Consider the following 24,786-nt stretch of genomic DNA (forward strand, 5'->3'; position numbering starts at 1 on the left):
TCATTTATAATTCACTCTATCACAGTACCAGTGGGTCAGAAGTTTACATACACTAAGTTGACTGTGCCTTTAAATAGCTTGGAACATTTCTGAAAAAAATTATGTCATGGCTTTAGAAGTTTCTGTTAGGCTAATTGACATAATTTAAGTCAATTGGAGGTGTACCTGTGGATGTATTTCAAGGCCTACCTTCAAACTCAGTGTCTCATTGCTTGACATCATGGGAAAACCAATAGAAATCAGCCAAGACCTCAGAAAAATGTAGACCTCCACAAGGCTGGTTCATCATTGGGAGCAATTTCCAAACTCCAAAAAGTACCATGTTCATCTGTACAAACAATAGTACGCAAGTACAAACACCATGGGACCACGCAGCCGTCATACCGCTCAGGAAGGAGACACGTTCTGTCTCCTAGATATGAACGTACTTTGGTGTGAAAAGCGCAAATCAATCCCAGAACAACAGCCAAGGACCTTGTGAAGATGCTGGAGGAAACAGGTACAAAAGTATCTATATCCACAGTAAAACGAGTCCTATATCGACATAACCTGAAAGGTCGCTCAGCAAGAAGAATCCACTGCTCCAAAACCACCATAAAAAAGCCAGACTAAGGTTTGCAACTGCACATGGGGACAAAGATCTTACTTTTCGAGAAATGTCCTCTGGTCTGATGAAACAAAAATAGGACTGTTTGGCTATAATGACCATCGTTATGTTTCGAGGAAAAACGCCAATGCTTGCAAGCTGAAGAAGACCATCCCAACCGTGAATCACGGGGGTGGCAGCATCATGTTGTGGGGGTTCTTTGCTGCAGGAGGTTCTGGTGTACATTATGAGGATGGAAAATTATGTGGATATATTGAAGCAACATCTCCAGACATTAGTCAGGAAGTTAAAGCTTGGTCGCAAATGGGTCTTCCAAATGGACAATGACCCCAAGCATACTTCCAAAGTTGTGGCAAAATGGCTTAAGGACAACAAGGTCAAGGTATTGGAGTGGCCATCACAAAGCCCTGACCTCAATCCTATAGAAAAGTTGTGGGCAGAAGGAATGGGCCAAAATTCACCCAACTTATTGTGGGAAGATTGTGGAACGCTACCCGAAACGTTTGACCCAAGTTAAACAATTTAAAGGCAATGCTAACAAATACTAATTGAGTGTATGTAAACTTTTGACCCACTGGGAATGTGATGAAATCATTCTCTCTACTATTATTCTGATATTTCACATTCTTAAAATAAAGTGGTGATCCTAACTGACCTAAGACAGGGAATTTTTACTAGGATTAAATGTCAGGAATTGTGAAAAACTGAGTTTAAATGTATTTGGTTAAGGTGTATGTAAACTTCCGACTTCAACTGTATCTACCTACAGTGCATTCGGAAAGTATTCAGACCCATTGACTTTTTTTCACATTTTGTTACGTTACAGCCTTATTCTAAAATTGATCAAATTCAATGTGTTCCTCATCAATACCCCATATTGACAAAGCTAAACCGTTTTTTAGACATTTTTGCTAATTCATGACATTTTTTAAACTGAACTTATTTACATAAGTATTCAGACCCTTTGCTATGAGACTTGAAATTGAGCTTAGGTGAGTCCTGTTTCCATTGATCATCCTTAAGATGTTTATACAACTTGATTGGAGTCCCCCTGTGGTAAATTCAATTGATTGGATGTGATTTGGAAAGGCACACACCTGTCTATATAAGGTCCCACAGTTGACAGTGCATGTCAGAGCAAAAAACAAGTGATGAGGTCAAAGGAATTGTCTGTAGAGGTCCGTAAACAGGATTGTGTCAAGGCACAGATCTGGAGAAAGGTACCAAAAAATGGTTGCAGGATTGAAGGTCTTCCATCTATCGTTCTTAAATGGAAGACGTTTGGAACCATCAAGACTCTTCCTAGAGCTGGCCGCCCGGCCAAACTGAGCAATTGGGGGAGAAAGGCCTTGGTCAGGGAGATGACCAAGAGCCTGATGGTCACTCTGACAGAGCTCTAGAGTTCCTCTGTGGTGATGGGGGAACCTTCCAGAAGGACAACTACCTCTGCAGCACTCCACCAATCAAGCCTTTATGGTAGATTGGTCAGACTGAAGCCACTCCTCAGTTAAAGGCACATGACAGCCCGCTTGGAGTTTGCCAAAAGTTACATAAAGGACTCTCAGACCATGAGAAACAAGATTCTCCGGTCTGATGAAACAAAGATTGAACTCTTTGGCGTGAATGCCAACCATCACGTCTGGAAGAAACCTGGCACAATCCCTACGGTGAAGCATGGTGGTGGCAGCATCATGCTGTGGGGATGTTTTTCAGCGGCAAGGTCTGGGAGGCTAGTCAGGATCGAGGGAAAGATGAACGGAGCAAAGTACAGAGAGATCCTTGATTAAAACCTGCTCCAGAGCGCTCAGGACCTCAGACTTGGGAGAAGGTTCACTTTCCAACAGGACAACAACCCTAAGCACACAGCCAAGACAACACAGGAGTGGCTTCGGGACAAATCTGTGAATGTCCTTGAGTGGCCCAGCCAGAGCCCAGAATTGACCAGATCGAAGAGAGAACTGAAAATAGCTGTGCAGCAACGTTTCCCATCCAAACTGAGCTTGAGAGGTTGAGCTTGAGAGGATCTGCAAAGAAGAATGGGAGAAACTCCCGAAATACATGTGTGCCAAGCTTGTAGCGTCATACCCAAGAAGACTCGAGGCTGTAATTGCTGCCAAAGTTGCTTGAACAAAGTACTGAGTAAAGGGTCTGAATACTTATGTAAATATGATATTTCATTTATTTTTTATTTTTTATAAATTAGCAACAATTTCTAAAAACCTGTTTTGCTTTGCCATTATGGGATATTATGTATAGATTGATGCAGGGGAAAAAACAATGTAATCAATTTTAGAACAAAGCTGCTACGTCTGATTTACATTGGGGGGTTAGGGGGTTGGTTGTCATTATCAACTCCATTATAATACATCCCAAGCTCTTTTGTGCTTTTTTGGTTGTTGTGCTTTTAGCTTCCTTCATTGCCTCTCTTTCACAAATATAATTTCTGTCACACACCCACACACGCACACATGCATGTGCAAACACACGCATACACAAACACACATTTACTTAAAATGTCGTATGGTATTCTCACGGCATAAAAAGCTTCATTTTGTTAGGAATATTGTTTATTCAAAGAAAGGCTTTGCTATTTCTAATACTCTGTATCGTATATAGCTTAATTTCCTGTTACAAAAGGAATGAGCTAGTAGCGAACAACCAACCTCATACTGTGACATCCAACCCCATGATGGGGCTGAGTGTGTTTGATGGCTTATAACTCCATGTTGGAATAAGATCAAACAGTACTATTGCCGCTTTTTTCAAGTTTCTCAAGCAAAGGTCTTTTAAGGGAGTATGCGAGCACACTCGTTCGGTTCGACCGAGGCATGCTGACACCTTAAAATCTTACTAGGCTAGGGGGTGCTATTTTCACATCCAGATGAAAAGTGTGCCCAAAGTAAACTGCTTGCTACTCAGGCCCAGAAGCTAGGATATGCATATTATTAGTAGACTTGGATAGAAAACCCTCTGACGTTTCTAAAACTGTTTGAATTATGTCTGTGAGTATAACATAACTAATTTGGCAGGTGAAATCCAGAGGACAAACTATTCAGGAAAAAAAACATTTGAGGTCACTCTCTTTTCAATGGGTTTTCTATGTGGATCTAAATTTCTAAGGCACTTGCTTGCAGTTCCTATCGCTTCCACTGGATGTCAACAGTCTTTAGAAATTGGTTGATGTTTTTCCTTTGAGAAATGAAGAAGTAGGACTGTTCAGAACGAGGATTGAGTCTAGTGTACTGTTGTGGTTGGGGCGCACATCCTGAAAACTCACTCCACTCTGTTTTTATCCGCTATTGAACACAGTTTATCCCGTCTCAAATTTGATTGATTATTTACGTTAAAAATACCTAAAGTTGTATTGGGAAAGTTGTTTGAAATGTTTGGACAAAGATTACAGGAAACGTATTAGATATTTTGTAGTCATGTTGCGCGAGTTGGAACCGGTGTTTTTCTGGATCAGAAGGGCCAAATAAATGGACATTTTGGAGATAACGATGGAATTAATCGAACAAAAGGACCGTCTGTGATGTTTGTGGGGCATTTTGGAGTGCGATCAGAAGAAGCTCTTCAAAGGTACGGCATTAATTATTTAGTTATTTCTTAGTTTTGTGTCAACGCTGGCGGGATGAAATATGATTGTCTGTGTTTGTTTGATGGGGTGCTGTCCTCAGATAATCGCATGGTTTGCTTTCGCCATAAAGCCTTTTTGAAATCTGACTCCGTGGCTGGATTAACAAGACGTTAAGCTTTATTTTGACATATTGCATGTGTATTTTCAAGAATGTTAAATATTTACAATTCTGTAGTTTGAAATTGGCGCCCTGCACTTTCACTGGATGTTGGTCAGGTGGGACGGTAGCGTCCCATCTGGCCTAGAGAGGTACTGGTGTTGAGAAATACACACGAGTAAAAAATAAGTGTGACAATCAACCCCGGTCTCCCCTTTATCAACCCAGTTATGGGAGATGAATTGGATCAGTATAACATCAATCTGACCCGTTGATTTGCAATGAAAATGTGACATTCGGTTCGCGCCCAGGCTCTGTCGTAACCGGCCGCGACCGGGAGGTCCGTGGGGCGACGCACAATTGGCCTAGCGTCGTCCGGGTTAGGGAGGGTTTGGCCGGTAGGGATATCCTTGTCTCATCGCGCACCAGCGACTCCTGTGGTGGGCCGGGTGCAGTGCATGCTAATTAAGGTTGTCAGGTGCACAGTGTTTCCTCCGACACATTGGTGCGGCTGGCTTCCGGGTTGGATGCACGCTGTGTTAAGAAGCAGTGCGGCTTGGTTGGGTTGTGTATCGGAGGACGCATGACTTTCAAACTTCATCTCTCCCGAGCCCGTACGGGAGTTGTAGCAATGAGACAAGATAGTAGCTACTAAACAATTGGATATCATGAAATTGGGGGAAAAAAAAGGGGGGAAAAAAAAATTCAAAGAAGAAAAAAAAAGAAAATGTGGCATTCTCCATCCCGCCATCATTTTGTACCTACCTGGACTGCAATGAGAGAGATTATAATTAGAACTGGCCCCTGTGTCCCCATGATGGCTCTAAATGATCACTCACTCTATCACCACTTGGAGAGAATCAAAATCAAATCAAATCAAATCCCCCAAAAATATTTGTCACATACACATGGTTAGCAGATGTTAATGCGAGTGTAGCGAAATGCTTGTGCTTCTAGTTCCGACAATGCAGTAATAACGAACAAGTAATCTAACTAACAATTCAAAAAAAAACTACTGTCTTATACACAGTGTAAGGGGATAAAGAATATGTACATAAGGATATATGAATGAGTGATGGTACAGAGCAGCATAGGCAAGATACAGTAGATGATATCGAGTACAGTATATACATATGAGATGAGTATGTAAACCAAGTGGCATAGTTAAAGTGGCTAGTGATACATGTATTACATAAGGATGCAGTCGATGATATAGAGTACAGTATCTACGTATGCATATGAGATGAATAATGTAGGGTAAGTAACATTATATAAGGTAGCATTGTTTAAAGTGGCTAGTGATATATTTACATCATTTCCCATCAATTCCCATTATTAAAGTGGCTGGAGTAGAGTCAGTGTCATTGACAGTGTGTTGGCAGTAGCCACTCAATGTTAGTGGTGGCTGTTTAACAGTCTGATGGCCTTGAGATAGAAGCTGTTTTTCAGTCTCTCAGTCCCAGCTTTGATGCACCTGTACTGACCTCGCCTTCTGGATGACAGCGGGGTGAACAGGCAGTGGCTCGGGTGGTTGATGTCCTTGATGATCTTTATGGCCTTCCTGTAGCATCGGGTAGTGTAGGTGTCCTGGAGGGCAGGTAGTTTGCCCCCGGTGATGCGTTGTGCAGACCTCACTACCCTCTGGAGAGCCTTACGGTTGAGGGCGGTGCAGTTGCCATACCAGGCGGTGATACAGCCCGCCAGGATGCTCTCGATTGTGCATCTGTAGAAGTTTGTGAGTGCTTTTGGTGACAAGCCGAATTTCTTCAGCCTCCTGAGGTTGAAGAGGCGCTGCTGCGCCTTCCTCACGATGCTGTCTGTGTGAGTGGACCAATTCAGTTTGTCTGTGATGTGTATGCCGAGGAACTTAAAACTTGCTACCCTCTCCACTACTGTTCCATCGATGTGAATGGGGGTGTTCCCTCTGCTGTTTCCTGAAGTCCACAATCATCTCCTTAGTTTTGTTGACGTTGAGTGTGAGGTTATTTTCCTGACACCACACTCCGAGGGCCCTCACCTCCTCCCTGTAGGCCGTCTCGTCGTTGTTGGTAATCAAGCCTACCACTGTTGTGTCGTCCGCAAACTTGATGATTGAGTTGGAGGCGTGCATGGCCACGCAGTCGTGGGTGAACAGGGAGTACAGGAGAGGGCTCAGAACGCACCCTTGTGGGGCCCCAGTGTTGAGGATCAGCGGGGAGGAGATGTTGTTGCCTACCCTCACCACCTGGGGCGGCCCGTCAGGAAGTCCAGAACCCAGTTGCACAGGGCGGGGTCGAGACCCAGGGTCTCAAGCTTGATGACGAGCTTGGAGGGTACTATGGTGTTGAATGCCGAGCTGTAGTCGATGAACAGCATTCTCACATAGGTATTCCTCTTGTCCAGATGGGTTAGGGCAGTGTGCAGTGTGGTTGAGATTGCATCGTCTGTGGACCTATTTGGGCGGTAAGCAAATTGGAGTGGGTCTAGGGTGTCAGGTAGGGTGGAGGTGATATGGTCCTTGACTAGTCTCTCAAAGCACTTCATGATGACGGATGTGAGTGCTACGGGCGGTAGTCGTTTAGCTCAGTTACCTTAGCTTTCTTGGGAACAGGAACAATGGTGGCCCTCTTGAAGCATGTGGGAACAGCAGACTGGTATAGGGATTGATTGAATATGTCCGTAAACACACCGGCCAGCTGGTCTGCGCATGCTCTGAGGGCGCGGCTGGGGATGCCGTCTGGGCCTGCAGCCTTGCGAGGGTTAACACGTTTAAATGTCTTACTCACTTCGGCTGCAGTGAAGGAGAGACCGCATGTTTTCGTTGCAGGCCGTGTCAGTGGCACTGTATTGTCCTCAAAGCGGGCAAAAAGTTATTTAGTCTGCCTGGGAGCAAGACATCCTGGTCCGTGACTGGGCTGGGTTTCTTCCTGTAGTCCGTGATTGACTGTAGACCCTGCCACATGCCTCTTGTGTCTGAGCCGTTGAATTGAGATTCTACTTTGTCTCTGTACTGGCGCTTAGCTTGTTTGATAGCCTTGCGGAGGGAATAGCTGCACTGTTTGTATTCAGCCATGTTACCAGACACCTTGCCCTGATTAAAAGCAGTGGTTCGTGCCTTCAGTTTCACACGAATGCTGCCATCAATCCAAGGTTTCTGGTTAGGGAATGTTTTAATCGTTGCTATGGGAACGACATCTTCAACGCATGTTCTAATGAACTCGCACACCGAATCAGCGTATTCGTCAATGTTGTTGTCTGACGCAATACGAAACATCTCCCAGTCCACGTGATGGAAGCAGTCTTGGAGTGTGGAGTCAGCTTGGTCGGACCAGCGTTGGACAGACCTCAGCGTGGGAGCCTCTTGTTTTAGTTTCTGTCTGTAGGCAGGGATCAACAAAATGGAGTCGTGGTCAGCTTTTCCGAAAGGGGGGCGGGGCAGGGCCTTATATGCGTCGCGGAAGTTAGAGTAACAATGATCCAGGGTCTTTCCACCCCTGGTTGCGCAATCGATATGCTGATAGAATTTAGGGAGTCTTGTTTTCAGATTAGCCTTGTTAAAATCCCCAGCTACAATGAATGCAGCCTCCGGATAAATCGTTTCCAGTTTGCAGAGAGTTAAATAAAGTTCATAAAGTAAAGTAAAGTAAATAAAGTGTGATTATAATCGAAGAGAATTCTCTTGGTAGATAATGCGGTCTACATTTGATTGTGAGGAATTCTAAATCAGGTGAACAGAAGGATTTGAGTTCCTGTATGTTTCTGTCATCACACCATGTCACGTTAGTCATAAGGCATACGCCCCCGCCCCTCTTCTTACCAGAAAGATGTTCGTTTCTGTCCGCGCGATGCGTGGAGAAACCCGCTGGCTGCACCGCTTCGGATTGCGTCTCTCCAGTTAGCCATGTTTCCGTGAAGCAGAGAACGTTGCAGTCTCTGATGTCCCTCTGGAATGCTACCCTTGCTCGGATTTCATCAACCTTGTTGTCAAGAGACTGGACATTGGCGAGAAGAATGCTAGGGAGTGGTGCACGATGTGCCCGTCTCCGGAGTCTGACCAGAAGACCGCTTCGTTTCCCTCTTTTTCTGAGTCGTTTTTTCGGGTCGCTGCATGTAATCCACTCCGTTACACTGGTTGTAAGGCAGAACACAGGATCCGCATCGCGAAAAACATATTCTTGGTCGTACTGATGGTGAGTTGACGCTGATCTTATATTCAGTAGTTCTTCTCGGCTGTATGTAATGAAACCTAAGATGACCTGGGGTACTAGTGTAAGAAATAACACGTAAAAAAACAAAAAACTGCATAGTTTCCTAGGAACGCGAAGCGAGGCGGCCATCTCTGTCGGCGCCGGAAGTATAAAGAAGGAGGAGGGAGTGGTAGAGGGAGATGGAGCAAGGAGATAGAGAGAGACTTGTCTTCCTCTGCCAGGCAGGCAGCAACCATGGTCATCATCTCCCACTGAAGACTGCTAGAGAGAACCCTGAGTGAAGTCTGACTGAGCCGCTGGACGCTCATCATTAGGTTGCATGAAAGCCTGGCGCTCATTAATACTAAGGATGCAAATGAGGCATGGCTAAAGCACCCGTGTCCGACCCAGTGTAGACGACCCAGGGTGTAAATTACCCAGATGGGCGTCTGACGTAACGTCAGTTCCAGGTCAGAGTCAAACACACATGGGGGAAAAGATTATAAGCAGTTGTTTCTTCAGTCAGAACTAAATGATCACAATGTAGCTTCTCATCCATGGATGGAAGGAAGTCATTATATGTTAGTCGTGCATAAAGAGACATCACATGTAGGAAGTACTGTAGATCCCCAGTGAAGAAATGTACCCTGAAGTGGAGATTATTAACCAATAGACAGACATTTCCTGAGAGTGATTGTATTTTCTGATGACGAGGACTTGCTCTTTTCAAAGTCCTGTCTTCACCTTAAACACGAGCCATCATTATTCAGGCATTATCAAATGATTCCAAGCTCATTGATTTGTAACACGATTAGAGGGATTTTAATTGTCAAGAACATTGAATGTCTTAATTCATTATCATTAATATTAAATAATGCAAAAAAGCCCGGAACACTCACAACTAGCAAACATTCTCCATGTGGTGTTTTGGGAAATACTTTCTGAAGCTTTGAAGCTGCATCCTCATAACCCTCAGGATGTCTATTCATATGGGGACACAGGCTATGGAAGATACATGTAAGAGAAAATGTTTATTTAGTTTAAAAAAATACAAAAAATGTATGGCATGTTTCAGCATATATTTAAACATGTGAAGTATTCCTCTGTATTCATCTGTATATGTTCGTCTGAGTCTGCATGTCTAGTTGCCTGTTTCAGCTCATAATTCACCTTTTAGACAGCAAAACATGAGCAAAGATTTTGAATAAATATTCAAAATAAAATGGAATATTAATAATAAACTGTTTTGGAAGAAGCTGTTTCCTAGCAACATAAAATTGTGTGTGTGCGTGTGTGTGTGTGTGCGTGTGTGTGAGAGAGAGAGAGAGAGAGATAGAGAAAGGGAGGAGGGAGACTGAGAGGGAGAGAGAAAGAGTGACTGACTCACACAGACCCCTATAATTTGTGATTGTGGGTTTTTCTTAATCATACAAATCTTCAAAGAGAATCCAGACATCAGAAAATACACTTACAAAGGTTAAAAGCGAAAGGTGCCGCTGGTACACTGAACACTGAGCCAAAGTCTTGTTTTGGATACATAGTGTTAAATGTTGATAGACTCAAATAACCTATTTAATCACCATATGACTCATGATGTAACCAATCTGTTAACAAAGCAGACAAGCTTGGCATGCCTTCATGCTGCTTCACAAAAATGTCAGGCTAGCTGTCAGATATGAAAGTACCTGTTTAATGGGGCTGACACATTACAAGACTACCATTTTCCAACGTAAATAAAATATCTGTACCTTGAATTCTGTCACTGTATTGAAGGAATGTTTTTCATGCTCATTAATTAGATTTCTACAGAAATGAGCTATTTTAGCTCTTTGGGGATCCTGTCAAGCTTCCATTGTAAAGACAGACAGACATCCTCATTCCTCTGTCATCCTCGTCCCGCACTAAACGTACCCTGGCCACAAATAATCAGGGGTGTTATACCACCCACTACCTCCGGCTCCCTGGAGACATTGTCTCAGACAGGGGCGTTGAATGCAATGCATGGGGAGATCAGTGGGAGCTGTGTCGGCTGCCACCAGACTGCCGCCACCAGACTGCCATGCACCCGCTGTGATGTGACAGGCAGCGCTAATAAAGGTGCGTGACTGAGAGGGGGCCATGTGGACAGCTCCTCTGTCCTCTCTCTGCATAATGAGACAGGGGTCTGGGCTAGGAGACAGGTGGGGGCAGGGGGGTGGAGGTATCAGGCCTGTATTGTTGCTCCTGGTGCTCTGCCACACAACTAATTCCAGAACACTCCTCTAGTCTGGGAATGGAGGAAAAGAGGGGAGGGGGGGGTATTCCCAAGGTGTTCAGCTGTGCCAGTGAATCCCTCCGCTACGAATGTGCCTCCATCACCATGGCGACTGGGGCTATGGAATTAGCAAGTGGCAGGAGTCCAGGAGTTCACCAGCTCAGAGAGAGAAAAAATTGAATGTATTTTGTATCTTCCCTGGATTAGAATAACGTTCTATGGCAGACATGGTAGAGTGGCTTTGAATCTTTGTTGAGCTTCATATTTTTGCTAATACTCAAGGGAGCACAGCAACTCCCAAGGACCAGTGAGATGATTCTTATTGAATGATTCACCACTGAGATGGGCTGCTTTCTCACCTTCTATCCACTGTCTGTTTATACTGGTCTTAGGCTACCAATAATTCCCAGACACACACGTTATTTAAGTGATAATGCCAGAGAAGCTGTTATTTGGAGGATATATTGGCACGGGTGTTGTTAGGCCCGAGACTAAGTTGGAGGCTGGCAAACTGTGCCAATATATCCTCCAACCACCGGCTTTGAGGGCATTATCACTTTTATACAAATCAAATAATAATGACATATTTTCATTCAAAACTTTATTTTGATGAATTTATTCATACTATTTCATCCTCCCACAGGATATCATCCCAAAACAAATCTAGGGTTGCTACCCAAGCCGGCTGGTCGTTCGTTCTATTGGCTTGGTTGCCAGGGATGCGACCCAGTCGTTCAGTCTTTTTGTTCTGTATCTATGGACCAGTCGTTCGTTCTAAATGTTCCATTGCCATACTGGCTGGAAACGTTCTTATCCCTTGCTTGCTAGCTGGCCAACGACGACTAACTTACAGTCACGTCAAACAGTACAGACAGAATAACAATAGCAATTTGTTTATACTGTTTTCTAGTGACATTTAACAATGAGCTAATGAGGCACAATTTCGCTGGCATAGAAAATGTGCTCCCTCGTTAGGACACTGTTGTTTAGAGGAGCTAGCCAACAACACAGCTAACACAGTAACTTGAAACTGAAGCTGGAAAGACTGCAAACTAGCTGCACTTAATTTCGTTTGACCTTTTTTCAATTGACATTTCTTTGTATATATCCATAAAAAAGGATGCCAGCTGATTCATGATTTAGACTGGCTGAGAAACGCTGCCTGCCTCTCTCTCTCGTCCCGACTCCCAACCCCTACACGTTCATTACTATGGGACAGTTGGAGATCGAATTTGAACATTGAAACAATGTTGCAAATGTTGGAGAGACAGACAGTAAAGTTTAAACAAATATTAGTAACGTTTAAACAAATCTAAATGTTAGTCTAAAAGAAATGTGAGATAATGTCTAGATGCTTTTTATAGTGGAGATCAAGTGTATAACTTCCTTGCCTGGGATGATGAGACAGTGGATTGTGCAGTCAGATGGAACAGAATAAATAGACGTCATAGATTTAGCCAGTGGTAATTTTTGGAATAGACACCGTCTGGAATGCGCTTTTAACCAATCAGCATTCAGGATTAGACCCATCCTTTGCATAATAACAGACAATTCCCCTCAGATTTGTTGCTGCAGGAAGGAATGTCTGTCTAGTCTAGTGAAAGACATGGGCTACTGAATCATATATAATGTAACAGTTTGTTCATGATACTCTTCTATAAGTGTTGCTGGTTGTGATTGACAGCTCAGCATTAGGTCTCCTTTAGTCTTTTGCTAAATGGAAACCAAGCATAATAAAGTTAATCCACATTTACTAAGGACGATAGAAGCATCTGTGAGTAACAGTGTTTACTGAGGAATTAAGAAAGCGTTTCTCTATATAGACCCTGTAGGACAGTTTTGTTTCTATAATCTTAACAGAAAATTAACAGAATGTGTCAAATGAGAATATAATTGACAGTGTTATCTCACTGTATGTTTTACAGGCTGTCTGAGGGGAATGGAGAGTTCTTTGTGCGTATGAATGGCATCCTTCAGAAACAAGAGAATCTACTGCGTGCTGCCCAGGCTGAGGTAAACCCTAAACCTCCTTATGTTTGTTTAAAGGGGCAGTGCATTCTAAAACGTGATTTACTTGTAAAAAAAAAAATATTTCCATTCTATGAGGTTGAAATAACAGTCTGAAATTGTGAAAAGTATGATAATGCCCTTTTTAGTGTTGGAGCTTTAAAAAACTAACTAACAAAAACAAAAAACTAACTAACTAACAAAAAAACAACTGGAATTTCAGCCTGTTCAGGTGGGATGGAGTTTTTTGGCCCACAGCATGACATCACAATCTGATCTGATTATTCTGACCAATGACCAGTAATCTTTTATTTGTATATGTATCCTCTTACTTTGAAGGGGTAGGCTCTAGAGTCTAGACAATCCTATCTGCCAATCAGGGCTGTGCATATAAACATATTTACATTTGTAACAACACACCAACACAATCAGACTGAGCAATGATAAAAAGTACATTTTCATGAACTAACCACACGCAGGGATTTTTTTAGACATACAGTGATGATTTAAAAAATAAAATAAAAAGACTGCATGGGGGCTTTAAGTAGGAAGATCCTTGAAATGAAAATAACTTTTTTTAAGGAGACTATAAAGGAAAGGTCTTGGGTAGTATACACTTACTTTGCTCTCGCCGGTCCCCTCTGCTATGCCTATGTAACAGGGGTCAATGTGCTGCCAACAGCTTAGCTTCCTCCACTGTCCAACTGCCCCACACTGGGCTCGAACCAGCAATCCTCTGCTTCGCAACGCACTTGACCACCCTCCTTAACAATGTTCCAATGGGTTGAACTAGCCAAAAGGTACCGACTGGATCCCTCGGTCTGGTACATTTCAAGCTATTTGTGGAGCTAGCTTACGGTACGTTCATAACTCTGTGTTACACAGTGGGCTGAGGGGACAGACGGACAAGGTTGAGAAGGCCACTCAAAAGGCTGGAGGCTCAGCTGTCAGAAGAAGCTGCTCTCCATGGCTCTCTACCACCTCACTTCCCACACAAGAGGAAAGAGACTGGGACTGAATGGGGCTCTATTAAGATGTTTATCTGAGAACACTTGTTTTCCAGCCTCTTCAGGTTTTAAAGTGGTGAAAAGGGAACAAAAAGAAAATCAATGATGCAGTCATTGCCTCTGTCTGATTGTGTGCCGCAATTGAAAACGAAAGTGTTTGGTTGGCGATACGAGCTCATTGTGAATTAACCTCACAACCCTTTCCAAGCCTTATTAAAGCAGTCATGGTGATGGAGCCTGTTTAAGGTTTAAAGTTATCTCTCTCTGTGTCTCCGCAGTGCGAAGGGGAAGGTAACACAGCCGTACCACCAGCAGAGCACGTAGACCAGGCCTTCGTTCCAGAGGGGTCCAGCAGGAGAGAGGTGAGCAGCCTGGGCTCCCTAGGGGTAGAACATTCAGCTCTAGCGATGGAGGGGTATTTGACTTGTTATTGGCATTTATTGGCCTATCTCATATCTAGCGCCCCAACTAGAATCTAGTGTCCTGAACCCAGTTTGCCTCCATCCTCACATGGCTGTAGCTATCTACACTGTTGCGTAAAACTCACACATTGTTAGGTACAGTAAGGTCACATCATTCTATTGACAGAGAATTGTTTCCCAGCTCTCATTTAGCAGTGACCCTGCTTTAAGAAAGAAAAACGGTAGTTAAGGCATTCACTGAGGTTGTTTTCTTCCAGCTGGACCTCCTGTATGAAGAGGCCGTTTACACGGTAGTCAACAGGGTGGGCGTGCCCTCGCCAGAGTACATCACCAATGAAGGCGACATCTTCAGTTATCTGCTGAAGGTTCACACACTCTTTTGATCAGCTAAATCCGTTTAGTGAACAGCCCACCTGGCCAAACTCTCTCACACACATGGCAGAGACCAACAAACACTTGCTCTCATACACATAAGTACACACACACACACACACACACACACACACACACACACACACACACACACACACACACACACACACACACACACACACACACACACACACTTATGAACGCACCCTAGTGTGCTGTAATTTACACTTCAAATACTGACTAATAAAATAGACAAGACCAGAAAGAGCCAAGTAAGCTGAAATAATTACTGTCCCAGAAAACAACAGCAGAAATCAGATTGTCTCGTCATGTGACTCCTGTTATAAACCCCTCCTCTAATTTCTGTCCTCACCAACTAATCCTAGAGGTTCATTCCGGCAGTAGAGAGCCATGTTTGCTTTGAGACATCTGTAGGAGACTGAGCAGATGTGCTTTGGCTTAGAGCTGATTAAACATCAAAGCCAAGGCCCACTCAGTATTGATGTTCAGCTGTAATATTACAACCATTAAGACTCTGTCACTCCAAAGCTGCATCCTTGCTTCCTCTGTCGCTCTCTGCTTGAGGTGGTGGACCAGGGCACATGTCCCCATGCTTTGAAGTGACCCCTGGTTCTCTTTGGCCTTTTGAAGATAGTGAGATTGAACCTGTACAACCATCTTGGGTCGGGCTTATGAGGAGGCAAATCATTGGCAAGGGATGTAATGCGTATCCCCATTGTATTATTGTTTCAAATAGTTAAATAGTTAAGCTTTGATTTATAAACGTACAGGTCAAAATGCAGGCAGGAGTATAGTTGGATGTGTATTGCAAATATGCTCACAGACCTATGAGGCTCTCTTGCAAAGAGCACCCTTTTCCACTGTCGTCCCTCTCCTAGGTATTTGATATGGGTCAGGAGGAACATGACATCATTCTGCAGAGAGTCCAAGAATCCAAGGTGAGATGCTTTGTTCCACTTCCCATCTTGTCAATTTCCATCTCCTGTCTCCTCTCCTGTCACTTCCTGTATCTCCCATCCGCAGACACACGCCATGTAAGCTGTATGAACAAGATAGCACCGCTGAGTTGTCACTGTGAGGATCTTCAAGTCTGCACCATTTAATGTGCCTTTCTTTTGTGTTTAGCTATACACTGAGTTTACAAAACTGCTCTTTCCATGACATAGACTGACCAAGTGAATCCAGTTGAAAGCTATGATCCCTATTGATATCACTTGTTACATTCAATTCAATCAGTGTAGATGAAGGGGAGGAGAGAGGTTAAAGAAGGATTTTGAAGCCTTGAGACAATTGAGAACTGAATTGTATGTGTGTGTGCCATTCAGAGGGTGAATGGGCAAGACAAAATATTTAAGTGCTTTTGAATGGGGCATGGTAGTAGGTGCCAGGTGCACCGGTTTGTGGCAATAACTGAAACGCTGCTGGGTTTTTCAAACTCAACAGTTTGCCATGTGTATCAAGACATCCAGCCAACTTGACACAACTGTGGCAATCATTGGAGTCAACATGGGCCAGCATCCATGTGGAACGCTTTCGACACCTAATGTTTGGTATACTCCGTGTATAGCACGTTGCATTCACAAGGTTAAAGTAAAATTCATGGAAAGCACTAACAGCCCTATGTACCCGGAGAGACTGAGCTGATGGAGTGTATTGATAGCCATAGTGAGGCTCACTGTGCACCAGGAGACATAATGATCTGTGAAAGCCCACTTTGTATGATGCCCTTGACTACCAGCAACCTTTCAAATGTCAGTTTGAAAGAGATGCTGGGCTCTTCTGCAAGACTCCTTGAAAGGTTGTGGGCAGAGAAGAACATATTGTGCCATTTAAATGTTCCATTCTACAAGGATCTCTGTTTCTCGCCGGCGCAGCAGTGTCTTTCCACCTTAGTGACACACAAAGCCCTGGCATTATACACCAGACAAAGAAAACACACATTGATTATTCTCTCTTGACAGACTCACGTCTCACACTGCAGTGATAGCTGGTATTTTGTTTAACACTGATGAAAGTGTATTTTTCGAGTTAAAGAATCCAAATAACAATAAAGTTCACCGACTAGCTGTTGTTTTCAAAGTGCACTCTATGCCATGTTCAAGGCCCGGTTTTGGAATGCAGCGTGCTTATGGATCGTTTCAGCGAGAGCTCTCACTAATGCATGACTCTTAGCCTGTGTACTGCTGTTACTTTGTGCGCTTTGTTTTGCAGAGAGCCAGTTTCACCATGAGAGTGTCTGTCATGAAAGGGAAAAATCTAATGGCAAAGGATGCAAATGGTGAGTGGTGTTTGTGTTCATTTACTGCTATTGATGGGAAGCAGCATTTGTTTTCTGTGCGTGGATATGAAATGTCATCGTATCCATTTGCCAACTCCAACTCCCCATTGACAATGAATGCAATTGTTTATTATTGAAATACGATTAGAACATTTTCAGATCAACTATATTGAGTGAGCCACATTGTTCTTTCTGTCTGGAAGAAAAATTAAAACTTCTCATGATACAGTGGTTCAACCAAGACACTACAACCATCATCACATCACTGTCCACTTTAGATAACACTGGACCACTTTGTCTAAAAGTACACAGGCTGCTATTACTAGCAGATCAATTGCTTTTGATTCCTGAACCTCAATAAGATACATCACCGTCATTCTAACAGTATAATCTCAGTGTGTCTCTATATTAGTTTAACCCTTATTGTGCCTGGGTAGGGTACAGCGACCCCTATTGCATGCTGGGAATCCTCTTGGGCCAGAGCCCTCGGGAGACAGAGGATAAGAAGGAGAGGAAGTTCAGCTTCAGGAAGAGGAAGGAGAAGCTGGAGAAGAGGTCCAGTACCAAGGAGGTTCTAGCAGCCACTTGCATCCAGGTGACTGAGGTCAAGCCAGAGACTCTCAACCCAGTCTGGAATGAGCACTTTGTTTTGTAAGTACAGAGTGCTGACGGTACCCCGATTCTGGAAGTTGTTGGCAGAACGCTTGACATTTGTATGTGTCTCAGAGCCTAACGGTAACAATGTTTGTTTACACAATGTTCAATTATGATCTTTTTTTTTTCTTCCAATAGTGACATTGATGATGTCCATGGTGATCTACTGCATATGGACATATGGTATGATTATACACAGTATGGGCCTTTCCACTTTCAGTACAGATTCCTGAAAACGGAATCTGCATGCCAATGCTATCCAACTGTCCTACTAACCTTTTCTCTTCTTCTCAGGGACCACGACGATGACGTCTCTGTCGCAGAGGCCTGCAAAAAACTGAATGAAGTCAGTGGACTTAGAGGAATGGGCAGGTAGAACAGGTTTCTGTTTGCTAATGATAAAGTCGGTGAAATAGGCCCTTTAATATAGTGAATGGAGGTCTTGACTGTCAGGTCATTGAGACGCAGTGCTGGTTGATTGCTCTGTGTTATATTTTATGTGTTCATCAGTACCTTTTCCCACTAGATATTTTAAGCAGATTGCCAAATCGGTGCGGTCCAATGGGACGTCGTCATCGGGATCATCTGAAGACAATGCTGATGACTTCCTTGGCTGCATCAACATTCCACTGAATGTAATTCTTTAAAGTTACGGTGTTTTCACTTCCCAACTGTTGTCTACTGGTAATGTTTCTTCTTTTATACAGTAGAAATACATTTTACTTGATGCAGTTTATTCGAATGTTTGTATCTATTAGCTGTTATAAGTGTTAACTAACATTTATTAATTATACTCCACCAAAATTGGTTCCTGGCTCATTGTCTATCAGAGACACCCGTTATTAATTTACTGTAAATCCATCAAAAAGAGTGTGAAGTTTCGGTCTTCACCTTCATCAGACCGGAACGTCACTCGGTTTTAATGGATTTAGAATAAATGATAGTTTTATAATGGAGAGAGTGTTGCGCCTCTACATCTAAAGAGGCTATTATTTAAGGCAGCACCTCTGTTCCAGTTGTTTGAGCACAAAACCCTTTTTTCCTGGCTTAGTGTCTAGCCCATGGGCAGGCCCTCGGATCAATATAAAAAATCTCTCTCTCTCTCTCTCTCTCTCTCTCTCTCTCTATATATATATAAATTTAGGAACTCAGTCAGGGCCTCAACTTACTGTTGAGAGTTTGAATTGTAGAATAGAAAAAGTGCAATTTTGAACTTTGGCAGTTTTTCTATTGTTATGTCAGTCACTGATAGTCAGTCAATTAGCTAATTTCAGCAAAAAAAGTAGATTGCTAAGTTAGCTTAGCAGCCAGCTATCTAAACGTTTTATCAGTCTCACTCAGATATCATATTAAAAACTGCTAACATTTCTCTCCACCACATGGAAGAATGTGCAGAATTGCAGGAAATTAGCTGTAAAGCAGAATGTGGGTATGCAGACCAGCCAGCAACTGCAACCCCTCATGATGAGTTCAGACTTTTTGTGGTCCCCACCCTCATCAAAGTTGCCCATCCCTGGTCTAGCCTGTTTGTTGTTTGCCTGTAGGAGATTCCTGTAATGGGATATGACAAGTGGTTTAAGCTGGAGCCCCGGTCCAGTGCCTCCAAGGTCCAGGGAGAATGTCACCTGATTCTGAAGCTCTTCACTACCCAGGTAGCTACTACACTCTCTCTACTCCACAGTACCTGTGTATTCTACCCAAGTCACTTGATCATTCGACTTTGTTCCCCAGAGAGACACTACACTGAGTAAGAGGGAATCCAAAGAAGTCATTCATAAGAAGATGCTGAGTCAGATTCTGGAGTACGAACACGCTCATATTCAGGTGAAACTCTACTATACAGTGCATTCTATTATCAAGTAAAATGACAGAAATGGCTATGGATGGTTTCCTTATGCTATCCATGTAAATCATCTGTTTTTTCTCTCCAGAAAGAGCCTTATAACTGGAATGGGCAGGTGAGTCCTCCAGCATGGACTGTGCTGTCTCATCATGCTGTGCAAACTGACCTCTCACCCCTGCAACAGGCCATCATGTGAGTAGCTACAATAGTAACACTTCAATGTAGATCATATGCCAAAGGTATTGCGGTGGTCCAAATGAGAAAATCAAAGTTATGCCAAGTCAAGCTGGAGGAGCCTGTGCCAATGGAGTACCGCGTTTTTAAATATGAGTTGCACCTTTTCCTTCCTAGTCCTTTTAGGTCTAAATCCATTAATCTCAGCTGAGAGGTGAGGGTCATGTTAAGTACAGTAGATGTATAGTAGTATGTATTGCTCTGGTCTGCAGTCGCTGGCAGTGCTATAGCAGCCACCACCGGTCCCAGAGGATGTGCTACACTCTGCTGCTGAGGCTCCTGAGGACCATCGATGCAGAGTGGGATCCCCAAGCTGTGCAGGGAGACCTGGTAGGCCTACTGTCTCCTCACAGCTCCCCTCTGGCTCACAATCAACTTTCATCTGGCATTAGGACACGTCATTAACTCACCACTCAACATCCATCATCCTATGACCTAGGGGTCTGTTATTCAATCAAAACCTGTTTTTTTTTCCGGTGCGGTAGTTTTTCTGGAAACTAGACTGAAGCCCAGAATTCTGTCTGAATCTGCTGTTATTGGCTAGATCGATCATTGTGAGGTTGAGTGATGTGATGATGATGTACTTCCTGTGTTCAGGAGCGGCAGCTGTCGGACAGCTTCAGGCTGTACACGGACCACTGTCTGTGTCTGATGAAGAGCATGCGCCAGGTGTTCCCCTGCACCAGTCCAGCCGCCGTCACACGCTGCGAGCTCATGCTGAGGTAAACTCATACCACAGAGGCTGGTGAGGGAGGAAGGCTCATAGTAATGGCTGGAATGGCATGGAAAACTTGTTTCATGTGTTTGATACCATTCCGTTCCAGCTATTACTATGAGCATGTGCTCCCCAATTAAGGTGCCACCAGCCACCTGTGACTCCCACCAACCCCTCTCTCTCTCTCTCGCCACATCACTGCATCAAAATCTCACCAGAGCTGTCATACCAGACCAAACACTCAACCAAGTCACTAAAATTAAACCACAGATGGAGTACCTAGAACAGTCAAGCCAATAGGAGGGCAGGGTGACTAAATCATAAGCCTATTGGGAGGGTTTTCTACTTGAATGGTGATGACTGTGCCAATAAAAGCATGCTCATGTTGCTATACTCTTTCTCTGTGAGCAGCCCCACGGGGCACTGTACTTCTGTGTCGCACAGACCAGATGAATGGAGATCCTGCAGGGCCTTTTCCAATAATATTTCAAAGTCTGCCCAGTGATTGACACTCCTACAGAGATCTCTGTGTATTGTGGACACAAACACACAAAAAAACATGTACTCAAACACATACTAATCATTCTTGCTGTCAGTCACCTTCATTTAAAAAGGCTGACAGAAATGACAGGCTAGGCTAGTCAGGATTGTCTGTTCCAGCAATCATTTAGATTACCTACAAATCACCTTGCATTGTGCCTTTTGTCTTTTACTCAGTAATGAGTTGTTGGGCTACAATAACAGGCCCATGTTTCCCTTTGTGTTTGTGACTCAGGGGTGTAGGACACATGCAGACCATGCCGGCCTTCAAGACTGCGTGCCCCCTTCGAAATGAACTGCATTTGGAAATTGCCACTGTTGTCAAGGTACAACATAAATATAAGGAAGACCTGTTAGTGTTAGCACTGTTGACTAATTCAAATGACTGCAATTTTTGATTTCAACAGAAAGGTACAGTGGAGTGGTACGAGAGCACAATTTCACAATTCAAACCAGAGGACGGAGTAAGTTGACCCCATAAGAATTGATAACACACAAAGTCATACAAATAAAGAGAGTCGCACATTCCATATATAAACTCCCAGTCATTTATTGGGTAACACATGGATGGGCCTGTCGGGGTTGTGTGTGAGCTGTAGTGTGTCGATTCTATAGGCTCTAGAGGAGCAGCTGAGGAGACTGGTCCAGGTGGTGGATGCAGTGTGTGCAGATGTACAGAGGGGACAGAATGTCTACAACAAGCTCTTCTACAGGTACACAAACAGTCCCTGCAGTTTATTGTGTTAAACAAGGAGGGTGACAGGGCGAACTTGACTTTTAAGTACAATCCTGTTGATTATGTCAAATAGCAAATGAATCCTGTTCTTTGTTTTGTCTTTTTAAACCCCCCAGTGCGGTGAAAGTGGATTTCTTCAGCATCGCGTATAGACAGTTGGAGAAACTGGTGAGAATTCCTTTGAAACCAAAAGGAATAGAACCTGCCAACATCTTTATCCACACATGATATTTACCCATATATATATATATTTTTTTTTAACCTTTATTAAACTAGGCAAGTCAGTTAAGAATAAATTCTTATTTACAATGATAGCCTAGGAACAGTGAGTTAACTGCCTTGTTCAGGGGCAGGACAACAGATTTTTTACCTTGGCAGCTCAGGGATTCGATCTAGCAACATTTCGGTTACTGACCCAACGCTCTAACCACTAGGCTACCTGCTTCCCTGATACATGATGAAAAACAGTATACTGATGCATATAGTGTTCCTGTATGTTCAGTATGCATGTATCCTCACTGTTGACCCTTGACCTCTGAGATGGGGTGACTGACCCCTGTGCTCCCCCAGGTCGCGGACGACGTGAGCGTTGCCATGGAGAAGGTGTGTGGCACTCTGGAGCAGGAGAGCTCCAGGTTAACTCAGACCATGGGAGAGACTCTGTTAGAGCTCTACATGTCTCTGAAAATACTCAAACGCTTCAGAGAGTTCCTCCCTCTTAGGTGAGTTTGTGAACACCCTGCCACCCGGTCAGACTGGTGGATGGTGGATGTTCAGCTTGGTTGCATTGAACTTTTAGAAAACAGAAAGATTGATTAGATGTTGTTATTGCTTGGTGATTTGATCTTGCAGTGAACTTCTCCATATGCTTGAACATACAATAGATTAGCTAAATGTCAGGTGGTTAATGAGTATTTCTCTCTCAGGGACGCAAAGATGATGGCCTTGACTGGCTATCACAGCTGGTTCAAGACATCTATCCACAAGTGGCTGCAGATAGTCCATGACAAGTCTTGTGACAGGATCCGCAGAGCAGTAGACATGGATCAGGTGAGAAGGCGTTTTATGGAAGTGTCTATAGAGATTGCTTTTCCATGAAAAAACATACGGCAATCAGGATATCCATTACACTTCTACAGCAGAACCCATTGATGATCTGTAACCCACCATGATGTTTCTATCTAATGTACTCGGTGTGTCAGTGTATTTCTAATACAGTAAATGTTTATCATTTTCTATAAGTTGTTGTTCATAGAATGTGTGTGTGTGTGTGTGTGTGTGTGTGTGTGTGTACTGAACAGCTGGAGCCAGTACAGCAGGCCAAACACAGCTCCTCTGCGGTGGACGTGACAGCGTGTTTCAGCCAGGTGCGGGAGTTCTGGAAACAGCTGTCCTGGCCAGACTCTGCAGGGGCCTTCATCTTTGTCACCCGCCTGACAGACGTGAGTGCCATCGCTACCTCCACACACACACAAACACACACACCCATGCACACACACACATAGGTGCACGCTTTCATACACGCTACACATCAAGAGACAGTGTAAAAAGCTCTACAGGTGACAAGCCACAATCACACACAACCAAAACAGAAAAAATGAATACTAATTGAGGGTTTCACTCTCAATGATGATGATGATGATGATGATGATGATGAGTGAGATGTTGTCTGTGTTGCAGAATTTCTGCAGCGAGGCCGTGTGTTACTCAGAGATGATAAAGCGCAAGATTGAGAGGAGCCAGCAGGGTCGAGACATCAAGAGCCTGACGGTGCAGGTAACACCTGTGGGAAGGCAGGAAGGAAGGGGGGCTTCAGGATGACGTGGGAAGTAAATGTCAGCGGGTGTTCTTTTCCTGGCAACACAAAGAACTCAGTGGGTTGTCCGTAGTGCAAAATGTTTGGTCTACTTCAGTGGAAGCTGCTTAGAGGAGAACGGATCATAGTAATGGCTGGAATAGAGTAAATGGAATGTTATCATTAACATGGTTTTCATGGGTTTGATACCATTCCATTCACTCCATTCTGTCCATTATTATGAGCCCTCAGCAGCCTCCACTGGTCTACTTACCGTCGTGCCTCTTTTTTTTTTAGCCCTGCCTCTTTTTCGTCCTTTGTTTCCTTCAACCATTCCTCGACCTTTCCTCTGACTTTCTCTTCTTCCCTCTGCTAATGTACTTCCTGGGTCTTGGTGTGGGCTAGCTGTGCATCGCCCTGAACAACACAGAGCATGTGCGTGTGTTCCTGGGCCACCTGCCTCGGGACCTGGACTGGCAGGGCGTGGAGCAAGCCATGGAGGAGTCTTGCGGGGCGGAGGGGAAGGAGCAGGTCAACAAGGCCCTGAACGGACAGCTCTACAACGTGGATGCGGACCTACAGAGGGAGGCCAAGCGCCTCATCACTCACCTCACAGACAAGGTCCCTCCATCTCATTGAACTGTCCTCTCTGTCGGTCATACTTCGTAACCACTCATCAAATTGTATTTCTCACATGCGCCGAATACAACAGGTGTAGTAGACCTTACAGTGAAATGCTTACTTACGAGCCCCTAACCAACAGTGCAGTTTTAAAAAATATGAATAAGAAATAAATTAACAAGTAATTAAAGAGCAGCAGTAAAATAACAATAGGTCCAGAAGGTGTCAAAGTTATCTATAAAAGTGATTCCAGCAGAGATACAGTAGTCTTTTAGCCAGATGTGTAATGCCAGCAGTCTGCTGAAATTATTGGCCCTTTTTTGGAGTCTTATAATACTAAAATCAGTTCTTTAAAATCCATTTTCAAATGTTCCGTTTTCGCCCTCCTTATGTCGTTTGACCCCACATGGACAACAACAGTGTCAGCTGACCACCTGGCAAGGGTCAGTCAAGACACTTGCCAGTTGGTCAGCGCATGCTCTTAGTACACATCCTGGCAATCCATCTGGCCCTGCGGCCTTGTGAATGTTGACACAGGCAAGGGACACAGTCATGCACATCAATATCAGTTTCCATGAGAACGGGTTACATAAATGATAAAGACCTTGGTTCAAATAGTATTTGTTTTCTTGTTTTTTGGGGCGTTTGATGGTGCTTGTTTGGAGTGCAAGACGGTCGGGGGTTTCACATTTGGGACTATTCCATTGCTCCCATGTGTCAGGCAACCTTAATCCAGCACAGCTAAAGTATTTTGAAGAAAACAAATACTATGTGAACCCA

General features: G+C 43.8%; 1 protein-coding gene across 2 annotated transcripts in view; it reads left to right on the plus strand.

Moving 5' to 3' along the window:
• Positions 1-24,786, plus strand: part of baiap3 (BAI1 associated protein 3) — a 38,655-nt gene that overhangs the window by 9,705 nt on the left and 4,164 nt on the right. For both annotated transcript variants that reach the window (XR_006084162.1, XM_024390267.2), the window contains exons 3-25: positions 12,687-12,774; positions 14,054-14,137; positions 14,455-14,562; positions 15,469-15,528; positions 16,802-16,868; positions 17,306-17,519; positions 17,661-17,705; positions 17,817-17,894; positions 18,049-18,157; positions 19,067-19,174; positions 19,254-19,346; positions 19,454-19,557; positions 19,812-19,929; positions 20,197-20,321; positions 21,090-21,180; positions 21,262-21,318; positions 21,470-21,567; positions 21,707-21,758; positions 22,161-22,312; positions 22,517-22,640; positions 22,892-23,032; positions 23,271-23,366; positions 23,791-24,006. Coding sequence is in view for 1 of the 2 variants with exons in the window: in XM_024390267.2 (XP_024246035.2) it covers positions 12,687-12,774; positions 14,054-14,137; positions 14,455-14,562; positions 15,469-15,528; positions 16,802-16,868; positions 17,306-17,519; positions 17,661-17,705; positions 17,817-17,894; positions 18,049-18,157; positions 19,067-19,174; positions 19,254-19,346; positions 19,454-19,557; positions 19,812-19,929; positions 20,197-20,321; positions 21,090-21,180; positions 21,262-21,318; positions 21,470-21,567; positions 21,707-21,758; positions 22,161-22,312; positions 22,517-22,640; positions 22,892-23,032; positions 23,271-23,366; positions 23,791-24,006 (2,428 nt within the window). In the remaining variant the exon portion in view is untranslated. The remainder of the gene's footprint in view (positions 1-12,686; positions 12,775-14,053; positions 14,138-14,454; positions 14,563-15,468; positions 15,529-16,801; positions 16,869-17,305; positions 17,520-17,660; positions 17,706-17,816; positions 17,895-18,048; positions 18,158-19,066; positions 19,175-19,253; positions 19,347-19,453; positions 19,558-19,811; positions 19,930-20,196; positions 20,322-21,089; positions 21,181-21,261; positions 21,319-21,469; positions 21,568-21,706; positions 21,759-22,160; positions 22,313-22,516; positions 22,641-22,891; positions 23,033-23,270; positions 23,367-23,790; positions 24,007-24,786) is intronic.

The sequence above is a fragment of the Oncorhynchus tshawytscha genome, linkage group LG09 (genome assembly GCF_018296145.1).
Source record: "Oncorhynchus tshawytscha isolate Ot180627B linkage group LG09, Otsh_v2.0, whole genome shotgun sequence".
NCBI lineage: Eukaryota > Metazoa > Chordata > Actinopteri > Salmoniformes > Salmonidae > Oncorhynchus > Oncorhynchus tshawytscha.